Source organism: Equus quagga, chromosome 3 (genome assembly GCF_021613505.1).
Source record: "Equus quagga isolate Etosha38 chromosome 3, UCLA_HA_Equagga_1.0, whole genome shotgun sequence".
Classification (NCBI taxonomy): domain Eukaryota; kingdom Metazoa; phylum Chordata; class Mammalia; order Perissodactyla; family Equidae; genus Equus; species Equus quagga.
This window is the reverse complement of record NC_060269.1, coordinates 107,858,943-107,879,635: the sequence shown is the minus strand read 5'-3', so window position 1 is coordinate 107,879,635 and position 20,693 is coordinate 107,858,943. Positions and strand designations below refer to the sequence as shown.

General features: G+C 33.0%; 1 protein-coding gene across 18 annotated transcripts in view; it reads left to right on the top strand.

The window, feature by feature from the left end:
* ADGRL3 (adhesion G protein-coupled receptor L3) overlaps positions 1–20,693 on the top strand; it is a 794,963-nt gene that overhangs the window by 733,844 nt on the left and 40,426 nt on the right. For 11 of the 18 annotated variants that reach the window (XM_046656110.1, XM_046656106.1, XM_046656108.1 and 8 more), the window contains 2 exons: positions 650–746; positions 3,138–3,179. In XM_046656110.1, coding sequence (XP_046512066.1) covers positions 650–746; positions 3,138–3,179 — 139 coding nt within the window. The remainder of the gene's footprint in view (positions 1–649; positions 747–3,137; positions 3,180–20,693) is intronic. The other 7 variants (XM_046656118.1, XM_046656115.1, XM_046656116.1 and 4 more) reach the window with 1 other exon arrangement.

Sequence of the window (20,693 nt, the reverse complement as noted above, 5' to 3'; positions counted from 1 at the left end):
ACTTTCAGTTCGCTATAAAACTTTCTACCGTGAAGCCATGAATAAAAGGTGAATCAACTTCCCTTCAAAAAAAAGAAAAGTCAAGATAGTATGTAACCTATAAAATTATGTTGATCTTCTTACAAAATTTATGGAAAACATTAAGTTCAGTAGCATTTTAATAACATTCTATGTTCTTTTCTTACCAAACTCTTTTTTTGCAAGATTCTGAATTCTTAAAGTAAATTTTTTGTTAATAAAACTGACAATTTAATGCATGTTTAAATATCTCATCCCCATAAAAGTTCAGTGAAAATAATTTGTTTTACCTTGGAAACTAAAATTATTAAATTCGAACTGTCTAGAGTATACTTCTATATGTCTTCAATGTGTTTAAATTGGTATAGTACGTTACATTTATTCCTTTTTCATAGTTATAATTATTTTTGGTATAGACATTTAGGAATACACTTAATGGGAACGAATTGCTATCATTAATTTAGTTTCTAATGTTCTCATACTCCTGTACTGCAAGCATGTAGAAATTGTATATTCACCAGATGCCAGAAACAAAGGTCCCATATAACTATGACAGAAATAAAAAGAATGATTTGTGTGAAAATCCACTGCCTGGTGAGTTCATTTCCTTTTTTCCTTTGCTGCCTTTCAGAGCCGAATTCGTAGAATGTGGAATGACACAGTCCGAAAGCAGTCAGAGTCTTCCTTCATTACTGGAGATATAAACAGTTCGGCGTCACTCAACAGAGGTAATTAGGAATGATTTTTCATATTTATTACTTTTGTGATTACTCTGAGAAGTTCTTAAATGCATTGCTTTATTTGCAACTTCTGGACCTTGTTCCATGTGGTAGGAATATCGCAAGGATATAAAACCTGGTTGAGTGTAGCAGTGTGTTCCATTATTCATAAGTCTTTTTTTTTTTTAATCCTGAATTTTCAGGAAATCGTTTCTGAAAGGAAGTTAGAAAACGAGAACTTTCTTTTTCTAGTCATCTGCCACTGCTATAAACTGGTGAGCTGTCAGGCCTCATTGGAAGCAGTGAAAATGGGCAATTATGTGGCTATATAGTCTGCTAAGCATCATAGAGTTCCACATTGTCCCAGGAATAGAGCAATTTCATAGTCTTTGTGGAAGTAAAGATATTCCATCTAGTACATACTTAAGGCAACCTGTGTATTTGGGGAAAAAAATCACATCTAATCTTAATATCTAAAAGACTTATCCAGATAATATTGAATATTTAAAGATCTAGGAGGAAAAAATACCTTATATATATGTTATGATTTTTTTTGTGTGTATGTGCTTCCGGTTAAAATGTTCCTAGGGCATCGTTTAGATTTTTGAAATGAAATTCCTTTAATCTACTGTTTTATTTGTGGTTGATTTTTTTATTCTTCTCTCTCTCTCTCTCTCTCACACACACACATACACACACTGTGTGATGTGATTAAATTGACTGCAGTAAAAATGAGTAGATGCGACATTTGTGGAGAGCTACAGTACACCACAGTCAGTGCTGGGAAATATAGAGAATGTAGTTTTATCTGGGAAGGTGGCATTTGTATGAGCTTATTCCAATCCCACTGTCCCAAGAGACATTTTTGATGCATATATTCAGTAGTTATTTTTATGATCAGAATTGTTGTTTTTTTCTTACCCCCAAACTACGATTATTAGTTATTTTAAACCTGTTTATGTCGGCTTTTTAATACATTAAATGCTACTTAGAAACAAGTAATTTAATAATTGCAGCTTATGATTAAGAAAGATTCAGATACTGGTGCTCTTAATTACTTTTACTCAAGTAAGATGCATCTTATTTGTATAAAAGAAGCTCAGACAAGTAGTGTCCAAGTTAAATTTGATATGGGGATCCATTTACATATAATCTTAATTGACTTTCATATGTTATTTGGAGCCGTGATAGAGTAACTGTAACCTAAAGATATTAAATTTTCTACATAACTTTTGCTGAAGTAAGAACAGCAAGTGCAAATATTCCTCCAAATATGAAGAAAATACATTAAAATAAAACAATTACCTTCTTGTATTTGCTTCATTATTAGTCTGTTTTTATTTGCTAGAGTATATTGATTTACATAATATCGCTCAAGTATTCTTCTCTTTTTAAGTTTAGTTTTAATGGTTATTTTGTGAAAATTTACTTAAATATGAATTCTCTAACATTTTGACATACTTTCCAAATCATGGAGAATGAAATACTTACAAATGCCTCCAAAGCTTAGGAAGTAATTTGCTTCCATTTTCTTTACTCTTTAAATAATCCCATACATAGAAAATTTACAGTATGTTCCTAGAAAGAAAACTATCCTTATTAATGGGGTTTATTGTTAGAAGTATCTTGCATCTAGTGATCACAGCAACCATAGAATAATTGTTGTTTAAACAAAAGATGAGATAATATGATTGTAATAATGCACTGTTTATTTGCTTACTGTGAAGATGGATAAAATATGTACATTTGTCATTTTGTGTAGCATTATGATCTAAATTTATGTAAAGATAGTAAGATATGTAACTTTTGTAAAAACTGTTTTAAATGGATAATTTGTTATCACCTTGATTTTAAGGTCAATCACATAACATAATGTGCCCTTTTTAGTTTCTTCTCACGAACTTCATCAACTTGGAATATGCAATATGTGGATGACTAGGTCAATTTGAAATGTATTTAAAGAAAATAATAATATTTTATATTGACTGATCATATATTTAAATCTGTTTTTAAAATCTTTAGTTTTAAAAGATGTTTCTTAAAGTTACTGAAGAAAGGGTGCAAAATTTCTTGTGATATCCAATAACTTATTTTAATGATGACTTTGCGGAGGGGATTAAATTGAATTTATGGTATGAAATGTGCCCAGGCAGTGATCTTTTCCTTTAGGATATATATTCTTCCTTTCACTCAGTGGCTTTAGTGGTGATGGACATCATAGTGATCTTCTTGATTTCCTATATTAATTTCCTGGTGTCCCAAATCAGAAACTCCACATTTTATTCTCATCTCATTATTTTTTATCTTAAATGAGTGGAGTACTTTAAAATTTTATTTCTTCATATTATATCTCTCAGGATAGTCTTTAACCTCCTTCTTTAATCTTGTCTTATTTCCCAGGGTCCTATCTTCCCTGCATTCAGGCGTGTGTATCATATTTAGGTAGGTGGCATCCAAGATTCACCTTTCCAGATAAATACTTCAGTCACCTCAGCAACATATTCACCTCTGTTTATCAAAAGATTATATTCTCTATTATTGAAATAAAAATCTCAGGCACTGCATCTTCACATCTTCATATATTCTATCTTCCCATTCATTCTTAGTTTCTTATAGCAAGCAATTTTTTTTTAAATTCCAACTCCATTTTCCTTTCTTTCTAAGTTAGATACATTAAATCTCTAATTTTTGTCTTTAGAAAAGTTCTAGCCCTTGAAAACTACAAAAAATTGTCTAAGTTAGTCCTATTTTCACTTGAGGTTTTCTATTCTATTCATACCACTGCCCAAATCATGAAAAGAAGAATTATTTTAAAATTCTGTATGTCTTATCATCTGTAAGTTCTCAGTGCAGAACTCCTTCTCAACGGTTTTTATTTTTTCAAATCATCTCTATTATTCCGTTCTTGAACCAACTCGTTACATCCTATGTATCAGATTACCTGTTTAGATCTCCCAATCTGATAAGCTTGGGATTTTGCTCCTTGGAACCATGCAAGACCTTGAAAGATTTATTGATAATTTTCAATTTGTGTAATCATTCTTATATATTCTCTTTGGGATTTTGTTGTTTGATCACCTCATCTTTTTAAAGCCTTCCATTACATTTGTCTTTTGAATATATTTATGAAGATGTGTCCCAAATGTTTCCTATACATTTTCAAATATATTTCACCTGCCCACTTATTTACTACAATGGTACTCACTGTCACAAGTCCAAAATTCCTTGAGGCCAGTACTCCAGGACTATTGTCAAGTTAACTTCACTGATCCCACTATAGACACAGGTAGAAGGAGCTTTTCCAGAGCCCTAAGGTGATGGTTGATTACAGAGAGTTTCAAGCAAGGTTAACTCTGATACAAACCCAAGTTTTCCCGAACTCCACAGGAGAGATTATTCATTGGTACTAAATATTTGCTATTTGCATATATCTTGAAGTCAGTCCTCAATCCCTGAGCTCCTCCCAGGCCTATTGGAAGTCTAGTCCAAATTTCTAGTAGCTTCAACTTCCTGGTAATGGGAGAAATGATTTTTTGCTAGATCTACCTTTCCTACCTATATTTCCTACTCACAGTCTCTGCTGGCCAAACCCCATCCTGAACGATTTAGATTAATGAGGCTTCTAAACCTTGAGTTTGATCCAAAATTGAAGGCATTTGCTGAGAAATTTCCCGGTAGTTCAATTAATTGTTAAACATTTCTGTTCTTTTTTGTAGATCTGGATAGAAATTGGGGTACTTTCTGAAACTAGCTTTTATTAGGCTTTATCTCTTTGTTAATAATATAACTGTATTTCCCATTTTCTTTTGACTTGATTAGTTGAATTGACACCAGAAATTTCAGTTTCAAGTAAGTTTTACTAGGTAGCTGCTACTAATATGGTATCATTGTGTCAATTACAAAAAGGTGCCCCACCTCCTGCCAAACCCCGCCTGTGGAGTTATTGCAAAAATGTGTCCCATGTGAGTGGCAGAATTAGCAATAACGCATTTCTTCTTCTGGAACAATGGCTTGGTTCAAATCGTGGGGTTTTATTTTCCCCTACCTCCCATCCCCCATCCCATCAACTTCCCACACAGGTTAATGCGATTTAGATTTTTATACATGGAGATCTGACCAGTAAAGCTATATTTATTTAAGCCAAATTTAAGTGTTATATGTCAGAAGGCTGTCTGACTTGTAGAGGTGTAGCACTAATTTATTAATGCAGATGGATTGTCCTTTCAAGGTTCAGGTTCGTACTAATCTACAAATGCATTCTCAGTAAATTTATGTCATCAGTAAAATTATGATGGCCTATGGCAATCTTTGCATAAATTTAAGGGTTAATGTTTGATCTCAGTGGCACAACTACCTACTGAAAGGTGCCTTCACCTTTTAGGATCATTGTTGATACAAAAGAGAAAGCCACCGTCAATGGGTATTTGCAAGTCACTGACTTACTCACTGCAGTTTTGCACGATAGTTTTTGGAATGGAGTTTTAACCCAGTGACTTTTGGTAAATTGCTTGGCTTCTCAGCCTCTGTGCAATAGGGATATAAATAGTACCCACCTCAGAGAGACCTTGAGAGGACTGAGTTAATATATGTTAATTGCTTACAACAGTGCCTGAAACATAATAAGTACTATTATTATTATTTTATTCAGAAGTTCGTTTATGTTTTCTAACAAATGAAGACTAGTCCTTGCCATAGCTCTCAAGTAATCAGATATTAAAATCCATCATTCACAACCGACGGCTTTCTTTCCTTTTTATTTTCTGGTAATGGGGGGAGGAATGAGGTGGTTACCCAAATGTCAAGTAAAAGAAATAATAATTTACTGCAGATGGTGCTACCCTTGAAGCTAACAAAAAGAAGTAAACTAATAAAGCTGAATTGTCTCTTCTAAATTAGAAATTAAATGCAAATTACATTGGCCTAGTTGTGCTTTCCACTTTTGATTTGTAACCATCTTTTAGAATCCAAGAAATAAAGGTAAAGTATTTCTCCTCCCTACGTTAGATAATAATGTCAGCAGACACTGCCTTCTCTTTCCTCTAAGCCCTATCTTACCCTTCAGAAGCTTAGAGAACACTAGTTCAATTCAGACAGCCCTGCTAAATAACCAGTTATGCAGCGGAGCAGGCATGTGACTCATTCCCATTTTAAACTCCTGTCTTCTCAGAGCCTGGATTGTCTTTCCCAGGAGGTTGTCACTGAGGCAGAAGAAACTTCACAATAAATCACCTGCCACCTCATTAATATTCAGGATACCAAACATATTTCGTTTTCATGTTTTTAAAGAAAAATGCAAATGAAGGCATGTAAATGATGTTTCACTGCGATTAATGATTTCTATAAATTAAAGGTGCTGGATGAAACACTCATGCTCATTCACTGCATTTTATTAATGTCAGTAAATATAATTTGGTTTATATGCATAAAGTATGTCATATTGCCCAAAAACCTCACTGTTTTGAAGGATTCTAAAATCATTGTTTGTAAATATTAATATAATCTGACATCTATTTGTGAAATTGGCAAAAAACAGTTAATGATGTACCTGAGTACTCGCATAGCTAACAAATCAGAGTGGCCCATGTAACAAATTACTTTTCGTTATGAACAATCATTGTGATGATATGAGGGGAAATAAGTATTCTATGGCATGGATAAAATTTTCATTCGAGATTCACCATTATATTTATATCGAGTATTTTTTGACCTTTATATTCTTGATTGGTGAATAAGGCAACCGTGCTCTCTGTGTTAATCTTTTTCCTTTGTCATCAATAATGTCATCAATAAAGACATAATTAGAAAGGGTATAATAAAATAAGGAAAACTTCTGTGTTCGGAAAATCACTTCAACAACACAAAAGCGAAGTAGGTACAAATTTTAAAAGTGAGATGCTGTATCAAATGGATAATTTAAACGATGCTATTTTAATATTCTGACCTCTAACTCAAGGAGACAAAATAATTTTCAGAATGAACTTTCCTTTGCAAAATAAAATATATTAAATATTGATTTCTAGTCAATCAGGGGCAAAGGTTCTTGCTGTAAATTGTTGGCAGGAACTGAAAAAGAACAACTTTTAAAATGCTTGCCAGTGAGTCCTTATGCTTTGCTTTTAACTTTGTCTCTTTGATACGAATCCTTCAACTCATCCAGCCTCTCACAACCAACTACACAACAGTCAAAGTGCTTTGTATTTATTATGATTCTGATTATAGCTTTCGTAGATTCCTTCACAAAGAGAATTCCTTATCTATGGAGGGTAGATTCCTCATTTTTATGGTTTAGTATCTTGTTGCCTATATATAGTTGGCAGTATCTTTTACCTCTTTATTATAAATCAGACAAGCCGTGGTGAGGAACCTTGATAACTTCTAAATATAGTGCTATAGAACATTTCCACTTGGGTTTGAAATATTACTATTGTTTCATATAAGTTGCTGAGACTGTAATTTTTCAAGAAATTATCTTTTTTTTAGATCTGAATGTGAATATTCCAACTTATCTTCAGAAATTGCTAGTATTCTTTTCTTTAATAGAACACAATATGCCTCTTTATAGTTCCTGATAAATTTGGGATTTCTCCTTGAGTGTGTATAGCTATCATTTATCTATCGTACACTGTTCATTATTCATTATCCATTATCTTTGTATTCATGAAGAAGTGGGGTTTCTTGGTAACTTGTCCAAGATCACATCAGAAGTAAAGCGTGAAAGCTAGATTCCAAACCAGGTCTTTCTGACCACAAAGCCCTACTCAAGATAACAAAAATTTTTGTTCTTTTCTTATGATGACAGTTTTTCATGAAGCTTGCTGAAGATTGGAATAAGGATATTTTTCAAGAATATATTTCAAAGCGATTTTATCACCTTGCATGGAAATAAGACACTCTTAATAGCACAATTATTCACATATTTATTTCTTAATTTCCTTCATGTACTATTCATTTACTTTTACTTTCTTTTGTTCTAAGTACAGTTCATCTGGATTCATCCTATTCATTTAGGAAAAGAAAAACTTTAAAATACTGTGAATATATGGGGAGCTAGATTGGCCGATAACATATTCCTTTTATGAAACTATTTGATGTGGAATATGCTGAACTACTATACATTGTTGTCCAATTGTAGGGCTTAGGTTGCAAGAATAATCTTATAATCATTCTTGTTTTCTTTCCTGGAAGCTCTCAAGGTATCTTATTGATAAAATCCTTTTATCTTTAATTTCTAATTTCTTATATTTCAGTAAAAGGATGAATATTTTGGTCAGGGCAAAGATTGTGTTAAAAAGATCAGGTAAATAGCTCTGCCTATAATCATTTAGTAATAGAACCAAAGATCTAATTTTTCCCAGACCTTTGTACTCTTGAATTTGATATTCTTTGAAACTGTGTCTTCTGCCAGAACAGTATAGTAATGGCTAGAACAAGTAGAAAATCCATTTGAATTGACTTCAAATAGATAGTGATAATGTCATAAATTAAACTTGTTGTTAGTTTTATGTGCTAATTCTAGTTTTAACAAAATCTATGAGATGTCTTATAATTCAAAATTTAAAAACAAACAAAACCTGACTGTACCTCTGTCATCTGGAAAAATGTCCCTACTGTATTATAAACATAAAGGATGTGATGATATAAATGCAGTATGTAATATCCAAAGTTATCTGAGTCATCACTTGTTCAAAGTATTTTTTTTCCTAAGGAATAGACTATGTTAACTTATATCGGCTATTTTAAAAGTGAATAGAAGTTAATTCAATCACATGAAATATTAAAATGTGAACAGGGGATATGTGTTTAGGAAAAAAAGCCCTCATAAGAAAAAAGTATACTTAAATTGTCATTACCAGTAATTGTGTAGTATCCAATTAAAATAGCTTCTGTTGAATTGCATACAAAGGCTTGTATTTTATATAGCTCAACCTTATATACCACATGCCATTTAAAAGTAGGTGTTTATGTGTTAGGAAGTCCTATGATTTTATAATAGGCTTTCTTCATAATTTACCATTCTAAGGAATCTGGGTGCTTCACAAACTATAGCAAGTTACCCATCAGATTCATAGATAGTAATTTACAACCCTCCAAAAATCACTGGAGAATTAAGAAAGATTTATGAGGATATTCAGATTAAAGGAAGATAGTTGATCTTGATGTAGAAAAATAGAAACATATGTTTCTGGAAACAGCCTCCGTCTGAACAGAACAGAGCTGACGTGATTATATGATAAAACAGACCTCTGAACAACATTATCAAGAATCTCTTTATTCATAGATACCTTGTTTTAATTCATATCTGCTTCTCTCAGACATTCTTTATTCAACTATAGTTTCCAAATTTAAAATTCACATTTTAACCAGGATAGACCTTCTTCATGTAAACTCATATAATTTGCACAGTAAAAGACAGTATGCCAAGATGTTAGCTCAGGGACAATCTTCCTCACCCAAAAAAAAAAAAAAAGTATGCCAATATAGGGCAGAGCATTACACTAAAAGTCGTATCTTCTTCACATAAGTAAATTATTTTATATTGTTAGTTACACTTTCATTTGTTCTGAGGTTTGTTTATTCAGCAAAAATGCACAGCAATGTGTGATTTACAAATAAATATAGTTGTGGGATTGACTATATAACATTAACGGATTATCAAGAGATAATCTTATTTAGAGAAAATGAATTGAGTAGCTACTGTGGGAGTGACGAAGATAAATATTCTTTTGCTAAATGCCTTCGATTTACTAAAAAAGAACTGTGATTTACTGCTATTTTGCCTCTAGTTAAGCAAACTTGGCCATAATCTTTAGGCTCAGTATTCATTGTTTTGAGTATCATGCCTATGTATTCAAAATGTCCAAGTTAATAGTACACAGAAATACATGCCTTTGACCAAGAATGATGAGCTTTAGAGATGAATGACTAAGTGGTACAGGTTCATCATTTCTACTGCAGACCCACCCCTTCCTCTATTGTGAAGCAAAGATTCACCGAGAATTCTGAGACCCAGTCCTACTACTGTTTCAGTCAGAAAACCTAAGATCTCTGAGCAGCTTTGCTTTCAGCTATTTATGTAAAAGGAAAACACTGAATATCTAATGTCATCAGTTTCTTCATCTGCAACACAACAGGGTTGTGTTGCATTTCACAGCCAAAAAAAAAATAACACTGTAAAACTTTTAGAAGAAAATACATTTTAGATTTGGGATTAAAGAAGGAGTTCTTAAAACAAAAATAACAAATCATAAACTATAAGACAAAGACAGATAAAAAATTAAACAGTACTCATAACAGGTAAAACATTGGGAGAATGTGTAAACAACACATATGACAAACACGTTAGTGCCTAGATTGTATAAAGGATGTCTACAATGAATAAGTAAAATTCAACAACCCAATATATATGTGGGCAAAAGATAAGAACAGGCAATTGGCAGAATAGGAACTCTTAATGCCAATAAACACATAAAAATCACCCCATCGCTCTAATAATCAGGGAAATGCAAAATATAACAGTAATATGAAATATCATTTCATGCTTCATCAGATTGGCTAAAGTGTCAGTCTGACAATACCAAGTTCTAGCAGGAATTTGAGAAATACACATTGCTTGTGGAAGTGTAAATTAGTACAAACACATTTGACAGCATTTTGGCAATATATTGTAAATTGAAAATGTGCACAGCATATGACCCAATAATTTGACTTTTAGGTATTTATTGTAGAAAAACTCAGGTGTTTGGGCAAGAATACATGTAAAGCCAGTTAGTGCAAAATAAGGGAGAATAAAGTAGGTAATGTCTAAGGTTCCCAACTCTAAACCTCTGAATATTAAAATAGAAGCAAAACCTTTGCATTCAGAATATTTCATTTTGTATTAACTAACAATAACCTAATCTGTACTCTGGAGAAAACATGTCATTGAAATCCATATTAATAAATTCCCAGTGAATGAATTAGCTATTAAAAGACTGAAGTATCTCCAAACCATTTGAAAGAAATTTAATAGGCAGTTTGATTAAAATTTAATAGCAAACTTGTTGGCTATTAAAAGTGCGCAATGTTATAAATCAAGATGTCAGCTCTTCAATTTATGACTTTAGAAAAAAATGATGAAAGAGCTCTTGGCTTTCAATAAAATATTTCTTCTTCGACACTTTGTAATTTCATTAATTGTTTGAATAAAAATAGTAAAAAATATAAAATGTTGGTTTCCATGGTTTTTAAATTTATTTTATATAACTCTTAAGGATAGCGTGAACATTCTGTTGGTTTTGTTTATTATTATAAACACCTTGGTCTTGATTTATATAGCTGTGATATTTTATAACATAGCCCTTTAAAACTGAATTAATCATTACTTGCACTGTCTTTCTGGAGCTTATGTGTCTGTTGATATTGTTTTGTCACACAGAAAAGCAAAAAATAGGAGAAAAATTACTTCAAATAGACACTGCCTATTGAATCATTTCTCTATAGTTCTGGAAGCCTCTTTTATCTATTTACTTTTATTTTCACTTGTTCATTTATGCTACATAAATCAATACATGAATATGAAAATAAAATAATTGAACATTAGAGAAAACCATATGAGGAAAAAGTAATGCACTCCTAGAAGGCTCCTAATAAAATTTTGTTGAAAGATATTTTTGGGAGAGGATGCTAAAAAGTATTTGAAAATCACTGAGTTAAACATGTTTAAACTACCTGAGTCATTTAACCTTCAATAAAATATGCATGCCCTGAAAATATGTTTCTTTATGTATTAAATAATGGTGGTAGACTAGATAATGTTAAAATCTTTTCTGTCCTAAATTCTGAGTTTTAACCTTTCTCCATAATGTTGTATTACAATTGATTAGGTGATACTTATATACATAAGATGGATTTTGGGTACTTCTGACTCATCTTTTCCAGTTTTCTTGTGTAAATTGTAGTTCCCTCGCTAGAGAGAGACATGTCTCTTTTTCTTTTATACCAGTTTTCTTCTCCCTTTGAAAAGGAAATAAAACCGTAGAACCTTTTCACCAGAAACAAGTGTGGGCATGTGTGCATGCATAATTGAGCACACCCACATACACCTAAAGCATGTTACATACAATTTTAAGGGTTTCACAACTTCATAGATACCATCTCCCAGTGAAAGATCCCTTGCCTTACACCGAAGTTAGTATTCTAATTCTATAGACAATATTATCATTATTGAAACTACTTTTACTTATACAAAATGAAGTCTCCATTATGGGCCAAAATTAAGGTCTGCATACAAAAGCTCAGAGACATCACTCTGCTTTATACATAAGTCTTGTTTGTATATGAGTCAATGCGTATAATGGAAATGACTTCCTAAAAGAAAACTACATCAAACCAAGGGAGAAAGAACCAAGAATGAATGGAATGGAAGATGAGGTATATTAAGGAAGAAAGAACCATCTGGGTAAAACTGTTTTATTGAGATAAAACAAACGGAATATTTACTATTCTATATGTTTATAAATTATAAAAATTTGAAAATTAAGGCATATTGGGTATGTGACTATTAAAGCATGGTGTATTCAGTTAGTTCATTAGATCACCAAGGTCTCGAATTATAAAACTTTGCCCATCCAATATGATCAAATAAGAGTGTCAGTACGTTTTTAAATAATGAAGTGTGAGGAGCAGAGCAGAGTGACAATTCAAGTTATTTTAAGAGCTTTTCAGTATACTTTTGTTAGCCTGCTGTCAGGAAGAAACGTTGTTTGAATTATGTTTCTGAATGATATAATATAGATTCAAGTGGGATCCAACTGTCATCTTTTTTCAGATCTGTTCTTTACTCCACAATTTCAAAGCACGCCGATCCGCCTTAGATTTTCAGTCCTCAATTACATGTATCACACTGAACTGGCCTAGACGGTGCTGTCATTCAGAGCCTCTCAATGTCAAAACACCTATTTTATTTTCATAAAGAAAGAAATGTAACAGTTTTGTGGTAAAACTATACATTTGAAAAGAGTGTACTATTATCATTCCATTCAAATTTCACTCATTCAAAAACTTTTTATCAACCTCCACCTCCATCTATAAATAAAGGAAAAAGACTCCTCTTAAAAGGACTATGATTTTACATATAATCTTTTTCAGTAGCTTTAGGGTCTAATTTTTCAAATAATTGTCAGAAAAACTTCCCAGAATTTTTTCAGTATGGGATATGAAAATCCTATTTGCTTTCTATCACACTTTCATCAAAAATAAAAGATTTGGTGGTTGGTCCTCTGTTGGCAGCTTTGTTGATGATTCATGTATGTTGAAGTTCAATGTTAATTCCTTTTCCATGGTTTTATTAAAGAGCTAACCCTTGTTTCTGACAGCAAATAAGCAGATATGGCTAGACTATAGCCAGGATTTGGTGAGTCAGATAATTAAGGAACAGCTATTTTTACGTAGTTACTTGGAGCTTTTTACTTTGAGCATTTTTACCCAATTTGAGCTTTTTATTTTGAATCATGGCAAGTTGTACTGTTTTATTTCTCTTATTATTATCTGCAGTTAGTATTCATGTAGCATTTTGTATTTCCAAATAATTATGTGAATGTTTATTTCTGCTTTAAAAGTTTCAATATTATAGTGCTTGGTATAGTGTTAGAAATAAAGAAATCACCTTAGAAATTAGACAGTTGGCACTCTTAAAAAATTTACTAAAATTATGAAACTACTCATAATTGATAAAATGACTGTTTTTGTTTTATAGTTTCAGGATGCCATGATTTCACATTAGTGTTTTCATTAATTAGACAAATATTTATTGGGTTCTAGGAACTATTCTAGACACTTGGTATGCATAGAGCAGTGAAAAAACCCTACATATTCCACGTTTTCCTGGAGTTTACATTCCAGTGAAATTAGCACAAAAACATTCTTTTCACATATGTCGTGTTGTAACTATCTTCCTTCCACCCCACAACATCAACTTATTTGTGTCTCCAAACTGACACCCAGGTAGCTTAACTTTTCTGCTGAAAAACACTGACAGATGGTTTGTAAACACTGATCTTCTTGGAAGTCTTCAGAAATTTCCCAGCTATTAGAAGGGAAGTTTACAAATCAGAAGTTAGTTGGAAGGAAGAGGAAGAGACAGGATGAAGAGAACTTTGGAAAATAGTATCCGAATTCAAAGTGACCTTAGTAAATAGAGGAAACAGCCAGAAGCAAACAGAATGGACTTCAGCAAAGACAAGTGAAATGCAGGGCAGCAACAGAGAAAAGACAAAAGTAACTTTGGACATAAAAGATGGAGGAAGACAGGGTCTGTGCAAGTTTTTGGTTGAAAGAGGTAGGCGTTGGCAATAAGTCAGTTTATTCAAAAGTAGAATTGAAATGTCTAAATGTGAGTGGAGACTATAGGAACCGTGTGGTAATACCTACTAGGAAAGTTGCACTTGTTTGAGATAGTGACAGGAAGAATGGGCCCTTGGGGTCACTCCATGCCCTGAGAGTCTGTGAAAAAGTATTGACTTCTTACCCTGGGTGAATCAAATGAGTGATAACTGTGTGCTTACTGAGACATATCCATCATTCTTTCAAACTAGCAAACCCACAGAGCTTATCCATAACTTTATGCTCTTCACAAAACATTGATGATCAAACTTCAGACCCTCCTCTTTAGTTACTGTTACTGAATGCTCATTTTTTATTATAGCTCCATTTTTGGGATGAAAGTTAGTTTCAGTGATACTAATTATATTGATTTCAAATGGCACCTGAGGTATAAAAGTAAGTGAGAGATAGTAAAAAAAGCAACTTACTTTTAAGTAGTGATTCTTTTTTTCTATCAGGAAAAAGTTCCTTAATACCAAGGAAAAAGAGGAAAATGTTTTTTGTTTAAAAGTTTTAAGTTATTTTTTGGGACCAGCCGAGTGGTGTAGTGGTTAAGTTCATGCGCTCCCCTTCAGTAGCCCAAGGTTTGTGGGTTCAGATCCTGGGCCTGGAGCTACACCACTAGTCAGCGATGCTGTGGTGGTGACCCACAAACAAAATAGAGGAAGATTGGCACAGATGTTCGCTCAGGGCTAATCTTCCTCAAGCAAAGTAGAAGAAAGATTGACAGCAGATGTTAGCTCAGGGCCAAGCTACCTCACCAAAAAACAAAAAGGTTTAAATTATTTTTTCTGTGTTTATGTGGTTTTAGACTTGATAGCAGGTGACTCTCCAGTTGTGACTGCATGTCACTCATTATGGCTATAGATCAGTAATAGATTCCGGATTGCACCCAGATTTGAGGAAGCAAGCCACCAAAGCCATTGGCTGAGACTGAATGTTGTTCCAGTTAGCCACCATTGTGTCATACACAGCTATATACCGATAGCATTTCTGCTATTGTTGCTGGCCTTTCCAGCTTAGCAGGAATTGATGATAAATGAAATGAACTTTAAAACTCAGCCTTTCTACAAGTAATAGTCTCACTGATGAAAGTGTTTTAAAGTACATTCACAAAGTAGAAAAACTGAAAAGGTAATTTATGCTAGGGAAGATATGACCAATAAATTATCTATAAAAATTTTGACAGCTTCGTTAGAATTCCATTACGGAGCTCCATTTTTGTATGATTAAACTTTTTTGTTCTTATATTCTTAGCTTTTTTTAATAAACTGAATGATAAACAGAAACCAAAGTATTGAGTCACCTGCTTCTTACTGATGCTTGATTCTTCTCAAATCAATTGTTTCTTTATTCTAAAGCACAGACCATCTTTTTTTACATCAGCATAGAACAAAACATTTATATATATGACAAAGGAATGTTTTCTTTAGTAAGTTATATGAAGCAAGGAAAAAGAGTGGCATGGCAATTCTCCCAGCCTACTGTTTGTTTTCCAATTAGTTCAAATTAAGTCATGCATAGTAATGAAGCGAAATGGATAGAGATGCAGATATAAGCTTCAGCCATAAAGATCTCACTTCTTATCTGATCTGTGAGGGAATATGAAGAATTTGAGCAATTTTATGTTTTTAAGACTTTTACCCTAGTTCATTTTAAGTTGCTTACATCTTTCATTTTCTATTTAAATCCTTATTTAGAGTAATTTTAGAAAGTAATTATTTGTCTTGAAAGACTAACTTACCTTTTTATTGAAAAAAGGCTAGGATGATAAATAGTAACTAACAGGTACAACTTATAAGTAATTTCCCTTTTAAAAATGTACAGACCAAATCTTGTCTCTGTTAACATTTAATCTTAAATTTGGGTAACATAAACAACATACATGTTTAAGATTTACAATATTCCATTTCTTATCTGAAAGGCGCTTTAGCCAACCCGTTTTAGCTTTTCTTATTAATATTCCATGTATTTAATTCATCAATGGAAAATAATATGTTGATAGGTCGGTCCATTTTATGATAGATTGAAGGTCTGCCAGCTCACTGTGTTAAGAACATTTGAATGTATATGGTGTACAACTCCAGCAACTGCTCATTGATCATTTAGTAAGTGAAAACTTCGGTGCTAGTTCTATGCTAGTTCTTTGCAAGATATTTAGGATGCAAACAAATATTTAGATATTTCCTGGAAGAACTGAAACTTTCCAGCTCTAAAGATCTGACAAGCTATATTGTCCTTTAAATCAAGAGGTGTTCAGTTTCCCAGTTTTGAGGTTAAAATATTTATTGGCCGATAGCTTACCATATAACAAAGAGCTATGATATTGCAAAAGTTAAAACTACCATCGCCAAGTTTTCCCTTCTCATTTGTAAACATTTTCTATGAGTGACTAAATTTTTTTTATTTAATCAATATAGATTTTTTTTGAGATAATTATAGATTCACTTGCAGTTGTATGAAATGATAAAGAGATCATGTACCTTTTACTCAGTGTTCCTCAACAGTGTCTTTTAAAACTATACTTCAAAATCACAGCCAGGATATTGACATTGATACAATCTGTCAATCTTGTTCAGATTTCTTCAGTTTTACTTATATTTGATTGTATTTGTGCATGTGTGCGTTTGTGTTTAGTTCCAAGGCAATTATATCACACAGGAAGGTTTGTGTGTACACCACCATAGTCAAGATACACAGGAGTTCCATCACCACAAGGATGCCTATGTTGCCCTTTTATGACCATACCTACTTCCTTCTGCCTTCCATTTTTAACTCCTGCCAACCACTAATCTGTTTTCCATTTCTATAATTTTTTCATTTCAAGAATGTTGTGTATATATATATAAATGGAATCATACAGTATATATATATATTGTCTTTTTGTTTGTCTTTTTTACTTAGTATAATTCTCTAGAGATTCATCCAGTTGGTTATGCGTAGCAATTGTTGTTCCCTTTTTTTGCTGAGTAGTAGTCCGTGGTATGGATATACCACAGATTGTTTAATCATTCACCAATCAAAGGACATCTGGGCTGTTGTTTCCCAATATGGGCTATTACAAATAAAGCTTCTATGAATTTTCATGTGCAGGTTTTTGTGTGAACATAAATTTCCATTTTTCTGGGCTAAATGTCCAAGGGTACACTGCTGAGTGGTATGGTAATTGCATGGTTAATTCTACAAGAACCTGCCAGACTATTTTCCAGAGTAGCTGTACTATTTTACATTCCCACCAGCAAAGTATGAATGATCCAGTTTCTCTTCATCCTTGCCAGCGTTTGATGTAGTCACCATTTTTATTTTAAGTATGTAGTGATATCTCATTGTGGTTTTAATTTGTATTTCCCTAATGGCTAATATCAGGTCTTTTCATGAACTTGTTTGCCACTTGTATATCCTATTCCATGAAATGTCTGTTTATGCTGGTGGCCCATTTCCCAATGGGATTGTTTTTTGGGTTTTTTGTTTTTCAATGTTTTTACTGTTGACTCTGAGAATTCTTTCTATATTCCAGATCCTAGTCTTGTTGGATTGCAAATATTTGTAAATTTACTTGCAAATATTTTCTCCTGATCTGTAGATTGTATTTTCATTCTCTGATGTGTATGTTACCATGTAACTGTGTGTTCAACCTGACTGTCCCCATAAAACTTATATTTTTCATTCCTCAGTCATTTTTCCTTTCTTTATCATCTAACATAAATACACTTTCTGCCAATCGTTTTTGTAGATGGCCTAATTATATTTAATAAAACTATTTCTCTTATTTTTGGTTTTTTGATTAAATGGTTTTGGAGGGTGGGAGGTTGCAACTCATATTGATGGTAAGTTAGAACCTAAGACATCTGTTCACAAAGAGATGAAAGAATTTAACTTTGTTACTTTGTTATGTCAAAGTCCAAACAACCAGCTGGAAAATGGAAAATGGAATTGGTAGATACCACAAAGTTAATATTTTAAAATAATGCCCATATGATTATTTTATCAGATTTGTAATTTCACCTAATTAGTATGCTTACTATGGTGTACTAATAAGAGTGATTTGTATTTTATTTTATTTCAATTTAAAGAATTTCTCGTCATAGGATTTTAAGAAATGTCAAATTCTTCTGTTGTGTCAACAACTGCTCTCCAAATGAGTGTTTTATCATAAATATTGCCTTTTATTCTTTTTTTCACTTTCATTGAAAACAAGCCAGTGGTTTCTGTGAACGAGGGTATTTTTTGTTTAATTTTAGCTTTTCTTCCTGTGTTTTAAACTATTTTTTTCAGCTTTTGTTTTGTGTTTTCTTTGTATGGAAGACTGTATTTTGCCTTTTTTTTAATTTTTATTTTTAGCAAGCATGGGAATATATTCTTGCTTACACTTTGGGAAAGAGAACACTCTAAATGTGGCTTAATCAACATTGTAAATCATTTTCTTTCTTTCCCATTGACTCTCGGATATGTGCATTGTGGGAAACATGTGTGCTTTAGTGGCATATATTTTTGAGTCTAATTAGCTGCCTGCCTGTAATCAGGACTATATCAACTGTTGTCATTCTAAATGTTTCCTTTCTTTTTTTCAAACACATTTGCCTGATTGACCTTTTTTTTTTTCTCTGTCTTTCTATGGGGCTGCTCCAGGAGCCATGGCTAATCATCTTATAAGCAATGCTCTGCTTCGTCCGCATGGTACTAACAATCCCTATAATACATTGCTTGGGGAACCGGCGGTCTGTAACAACCCTTCTGTCAGCATGTACAACGCACAAGGTGTGCTGGAGTTTATCTTAATTTTTCCAAGTGAGAGTCCCATTTTATGTAGCTTTTATGGCCACATTTTATTTTTCCTTCTTCTCTCCTGCCTTTTCTTTCCTTTGGAAGCAGACACACAGACTCCCTTCGCCTCCCACCCCTCTTGGTGCTTTTATTTTCCATTTTCCTTAGGTTTTCCTTAGTAGGAAATGGATTCCTTCCTTCTGATAAACAAATGCTTGTTTCATCAATATATGTTTGTTTCTCTGTAATGTTATAAAATGTATTGTGGTTTGTCGGTACTTTTCTTGTTGTTGATTGATTTTTATATTAAATACCTATTTATTTGGAGAAATGAGATATTTGCTTAAGGTAAGTAAGATAAAGGAAGACTTGATTCAATAGTCTTAATGTTTTAAGATTAAGAAATAATCTTACTCTGTTATACCATGAAGCACACTCTAGGCACAAAGCATCAGGACTGATGAAAGCATTTAGATCAACGCCAGGGAAAATTATTATCGAACTACGACGCTGTGGAGGAAAGAGCAAGCTCTATGCTAGCTTGCCATTGCCTGTATGAATCGGCTCAGGAAAGTGACGTAATGCTTTTTCTTCTGTGGCTACCTATTAAGAACAAGGCTTTTGAATCTGATTCCTCTGTAGATCCACCAGCTTTAAATGATATAAAATTTAATTGTATCTCAAATAAATAAGCATAAATCTCCTTAAAATAACTTACAATATAAGCGTTTGGATGTGGCTTTACCTTTTCTAAGAATAAAAATTTATTAGGGGCACATGAAATTAAAAATTATTCATATCATATGTAAAAAGATTACAGGGAAAACATTATTCAAATGAAAGTTTCATAAAAGAAAAATCCTAGTTAGTGAACCACTTATTTAAAATTGTATTTGAAAGAAAATTCACTGTAACAAAGAGACTTCCACGGTTCCTTCAAGTTGGACGTGATAGATTAACAGTATTTAACTTTCCCAGGCAATTTTGAATAAAATTTCAGCTATCCTCTGTGGGAATCCTTGTTTTCTTTCCTTCTCAGTCAGAGGTAAAAGATTGGTGGCGGTGAGTGTGTAAAACTTGGCGTGAATGCCCGTTCTGGAAAAGCGTATGTTGCAACATGGCCGTTGGGTGTCTAAAACCATTTGAGCTTCTCAGGTGACAGCTTGCCAGATACAGAGGATGATTTTAAATTATTTCAAAAATACCAAAGTCAATAATTCAGAAGTGACTTCTGGAACATAAAGTTGTTTGTCAATAGGATGAAATACTTAAGCAAACTTTCAATATTATCAAGTTTCTTAAAGCCTACAAGTCTAACTTTCATCGTAGACTTTTAGAATCAAAAGAAGGGAGAGAGCTCCTTGAATCCTCTTGACCACATTGCTGACATTCTGTCAGCCTGCTTAAGTATTTCCTCTAATGGAGCCCTTCCCACCTCAGGATTTCATGTGTTCAATTGTTGAAATAGTTCATTTGTTAGGTACTTTGTTTCCTTCCTCTGAGCCAAAATTTGCCTCTGGCCATGACACTTAGGTTTGCCCTCTAGAGAAAAGAAGAACAAAGCATTCTTCTGCTCCCTGTGGCAATCCTTTAAATTCTTGAGAGCGGCTAACCTGTCTTCTTTTAGTCCTCCATTTCCCTAGTAAAACAAGCTGAGTGCCATCAATATGAGATAGTTTCTGGGTCCTTATTCATAGTTAGTTCCCCTCTAAATTGTCTCTCATTTGTCACTGTCCCTATCTCATTGTAGCAGTCAATAAAGTGTACAATACACAGTCCGCCAGATGTGGTTTGGCAGAACAATTTAGCAGACCTTATAAAGGCTTGTTTTGT